The sequence below is a fragment of the Cynoglossus semilaevis genome, chromosome 18, assembly GCF_000523025.1.
Source record: "Cynoglossus semilaevis isolate Cse_v1.0 chromosome 18, Cse_v1.0, whole genome shotgun sequence".
Taxonomy (NCBI): domain Eukaryota; kingdom Metazoa; phylum Chordata; class Actinopteri; order Pleuronectiformes; family Cynoglossidae; genus Cynoglossus; species Cynoglossus semilaevis.
Window position 1 is genome coordinate 4,260,216 of NC_024324.1, and position 4,640 is coordinate 4,264,855.

Below are 4,640 nucleotides of genomic sequence, written 5' to 3' on the forward strand. Positions count from 1 at the left end.
CGAGAGAGAAGGAGGAGGAGGTAGCGGGCGGGCGGGGGGTTCGGGGGGGTTTGGTGGTGTGAATGGGGGCTATATTATCCTATTAGATGGTGGATATGTCTCCTTACCCTCCCAAGTCATGAGAAAAACATTAATTTTAAGTGAGAAAAACGAGCCAGAGGAGCGAGAGTCACCGAAAGAGACAGATACAGAGAGAGAGAGAGGAGAGGAGAGGGAGGGGAGAGAGAGAGAGAGAGAGACGGTGAGGGTCTTTACGTTGCTCTTTTATCGAGCTGAAATAGAGAGTCCCCTGGCTCCATTTACCTTGGCAATGAGCGGCCGAGCTCTCCATGAATGCCATTTAAAATGCCATAGAGATTAAGCATCCTCCCTCTCTCTCCCTCTCTCTCTCTCTCTAGCTCTCTAGCTCTCTTTTCCTATGTCACTCTCAGTCTCAACAGCTCGCACACACACACACCCACACACACACAGTGTGCTCATCATAATATGTGATTAGGAAAATAGCTTTGAGATTCATGAGTAAAGCCCCTCTAGGTGCCCCGCGCTAAGGGGGGGGGGGGGCCGGCGCAGCAGAAGAGAAGGAGGCAGAGGACCGTCACTTAGCCACACTGAGCTTTAAGCACTGTAATTAAATCATTAGATTTTTTCCCCCTCCCCTCTCTCCCCCTCCCTCTCTCTCTCTCCCTCTCTCTCTCTCTCTCTCTGTGTATCTATATTTATGGGGATAGAGTAATTACACAGCTAACCTCTGAAGGAACCCAGGAGGGCCACAGGGCCACTGAGCAGGGCACAGGGTGCTGAACCTCATTAGCACTCTCTCTCTCTCTCTCGCCCTCTCTCTATCCCCCGTCAATCTGTTTCCAAGTCTCACCTTGCCATTTCAATATATCCAATACGATAGAAATACATATTTACGCACACTGACCGTGACCGTATCGTGCTCATCTCTGTACCTCCAGGAAAAATCGACTTCCGTCGATAATCGCGTACAAGTCCTCGCACGTCCGTCTGACCGCACCGATGGCTCCCAGCCCATCTGCTGATCAGGAAGTCCCGGCCCATCTGCAAATCAGCCGTCAGAGTTTAAAGGGGAAACAAGGACACCGTAAATATTACATATAAATAAATACATTAAAAATAAATAAAAAATATATATAATATAAACAACTATACATAATGTATATTATTAGCATCAATAATAATAATTTTTTTTATATTTATAATAAAATCAATTTTAATTAAATATTACATTTAAATGTCACTATAATAGTTCTATTGTCTGGTTTCTTACATGTAATTAGCCAACTGACCACCAGGAGCGGACTGTACCAGTTGCTCACCCTTTGCTTTTCCTGTACGCACACGCACTAAAAAAAAAAAAACAAAAAAACAAAAAAACGGTAGAAATTAGACACACACACACATTCGCACGCGCACGCGCACGCACACACGCATACAGGCATACACTCACACACACGACCTGGGCTAACCAATGCACTAATCGCCTGCCCCGGGCATAGGAGGAGCTTGGTGCTTAAGTAGGCTGCCAATCAGTCACTCCGCATCAGCTCCACATCCAGAAGTTCCCGCGGCTCCAGACACTCGCATCACTTCAGCATTTCAGGTGCCAAACCGCAGCTCTGATTGACACAACCGAGGGGTCAGGAGCGGAGATAGTCCTGACAGGGTGTTTTTTTGTTTTTTAAATAATAACAATAATTATAATAATAATAATAAAAAAAACACCCACACTCGGGACGACTTGTGAGTCAGACTACCTAACAGTCTTTCTGAGGATTTATACTTTTTTTTTTTCTTCTTTCCTCCTGCTTCTTGTTTTCTGCGTTTGCCACTTTTGGAGAGACCCCTCCGCTGGACATGTCTTTCCCTCAGCTGGGGTACCCCCAGTTCCTCGGCGCTTCTCCGGAGCTTTACGCGGGCGAGCGGCCGTCCTCTGCCCGCGAGGGAGGCACCGAGGGCGGCGTGAGCTCTTCCTCCTCCACGGCCGCCGCCACCGCCGCCGTGGGCTCGATGCTGGGGATGTACGGCAGCCCGTGGATGGCTCATAACTACAGTGCCTTTCTGCCGTACAGCGGAGCCACAGACCTCGCACTCATATCGCAGATGGTGAGAGTTGACGCGTGTTTGACTGAAGACTGAGGGCGGATCGGGTTTAATGACACAGCTGATGCCGGATAATTCAAACTGAATGATGATGAAAACTGCCTCTTTATTTTTTTTATATAAATTAAATTACAAATACAGCGATTAGTTCCGTTCATTTTTATCCCATTAGTAAAATAATTCAAAAAATGCGTTTAAAGTACAGGACGTGTGTGTAAAATATTCAAATGTGGGTCAAATATATGATTTTATGTTGGAGATTCACTTTATATGTTTTTATATATTTATGTAAATTACACATGTATGTTTAATCACAGGTAAAGTTTCTCCTTATTTTTTTGTAAACACAAGCGTGGACATATTTAGACATCATCTGTAGAAATATAATTAAATATATTTTTTAAAATTTTATCAACCAATCAGTGTAAAGTCAAAACTATTAGTAATATTAATAAAAAAATAATGCTGCAGTATTTAATCGCATCACAGTTGAAGGAAATATATATTGGAAAATTTAAAAAAATATTTCCCGTCATTTTAGTTACACCTTCCAAAAAGGTGCAAAATCAAAAAATCGCTAAAAAAAAAAAAAGTTGCAACAGCCAATAATTCATTCTCCATGAACATTTCTAGGGCTCCCAGTACGAGCTGAAGGACAGTCCCGGATCCCACGCTGCCTCCCTGCCCGTCCACGCCGCTCAAGGTTTCTACTCCTACGGTCAGTACCCGTATGGAGACCCTTCGAGGGCCAAGACGGCCACGCGCGAGACCACCAGCACCTTGAAGGCCTGGCTGCAGGAGCACCAGAAGAACCCGTACCCGACCAAAGGAGAGAAGATCATGCTCGCCATCATCACCAGGATGACACTCACACAGGTGGGCCGCGCGTCAAGTGTCACATGCGTTAATGGGCATTTAGCAGGTGAATCACAGAGGCAGCCAATCAAAGGCTCGTTTCCAAAGGTCAGATCCACACTTGAAAAAAAAACCCTGTAATTTATTTTTAAAAATAACAAGAAATCACCCACGGAGTCCAAAACTCCATGACAATAGTGTGCATTTTTTGACAAATTATTTTTATTTTTTATTTACATCCCTGATTGTCACACATGACACATAAAAAGCTATTATTTATGTTTAAATTAATATCTTATCGCATCTTGGGGAAAACTATTTTTTATTATTGTTTTTTTTTACACTTTTTTTCATTTTATTCCTGTTTTTATTTGCAGGTGTCCACGTGGTTCGCCAACGCCCGCCGGCGTCTAAAGAAGGAGAACAAGGTCACCTGGGGCCGCAGCGCTGAGGACCGGGACGGCCGCATCTTCAGCAGCGACAACGAGGACGAGCCCGGCAAGAACGGCAGCGACAACGAAGACGAAGAGGAGGAGATCGATTTGGAAACTGTGGATATAGAGAGAACCGAAGGACAGAGGGCAGAGGAGCAAGGCTGCTCCAGCAGAGACGCACTGCTGCCGGAGAGGGAGCAGACGGCGGAGTCGAAGATGCCGGAGAGTGGCAGGACGCAGGGCTCGGAGGGCCCACGAGGAGGAGCTGGGACGGGCATTTCTCTCAATAACTCGGCTGTTATCAAAATCGGATCGGATCATTCTCCCAGCAGACAGGAGTGCCAGAGTCCGGCGCAGAGCAAACCCAAAATCTGGTCTTTGGCTGAGACCGCCACGGCCCCCGACAGCTCTCACAAATCCTCCTCCGCGGCCCATGCGCATCACCCGGCTTTGGCCTCCGCGGGCCACCCGGCCTTACTCCCGGGTCATGGGATATACACGTGTCAAATTGGTAAACTGCACTCCTGGGCCAACGCGGCGTTTCTAAACACCAACTCTCTTTTGAACATGCGCTCGTTCCTCGGCGGAGCCACAGCCGGACATCTGCCAAATCATGGCCCAGTGGCGGCCGCGCGTCATGACGCACGGCCGGTGGCGGCAGCGGCCGGCACGGGAACGTCGGGGACGGAAGAGGACAGTGACCTGGAGTCGACGGGAAGCTTCAGTCCGAAAAGAGATGGTACACACAGCGATTAATCGTGCATTTATTTAACGAATTATTAATTTTTTTTTCAATGCATAAAAGTTTTCCATAAGTTTTAATAAAATCCAGTAAATGGACATATTTATAACTAAGTAAAGTGACGTAAATGTTTGTATTTTAGATGCATGTGCTAAAACGCGGCCTCCTCTGTCTTGTGAGTTAACCTTAAATGACGTTAATAGCCGATTAATTGCCAAATATATCTGTGAACTAAACTGAAATATAAATATCGTCAAATATTATACAGATGAAATCAGATGTAATTAATGCCTAACCTCTCTCTAACAGATGAGGAGAGCGACCACGGGCCTGATTCCCTGAAGTCCCCGTTTCAGCTGATCACTGACAGGTAACCATTGAAATCAATTCAATTATCGAATTCGATTTTTTTTCTCCCCCCCTGTGCTCACGCGGAACATCAGCGGCAGTAAACAGTGAAACACCTGACTGCACAGGAACTCTAA

At 46.0% G+C, this 4,640-nt stretch overlaps 1 protein-coding gene across 1 annotated transcript in view; it reads left to right on the plus strand.

Moving 5' to 3' along the window:
- Positions 1 to 1,397: 1,397 nt before the first annotated feature.
- Positions 1,398 to 4,640, plus strand: part of irx1b (iroquois homeobox 1b) — a 3,978-nt gene continuing 735 nt past the window's right edge. The window contains exons 1-4 of the mRNA XM_008331240.3: positions 1,398 to 2,127; positions 2,758 to 3,000; positions 3,357 to 4,152; positions 4,465 to 4,525. Coding sequence (XP_008329462.1) covers positions 1,879 to 2,127; positions 2,758 to 3,000; positions 3,357 to 4,152; positions 4,465 to 4,525 — 1,349 coding nt within the window. The 5' untranslated portion in view covers positions 1,398 to 1,878. The remainder of the gene's footprint in view (positions 2,128 to 2,757; positions 3,001 to 3,356; positions 4,153 to 4,464; positions 4,526 to 4,640) is intronic.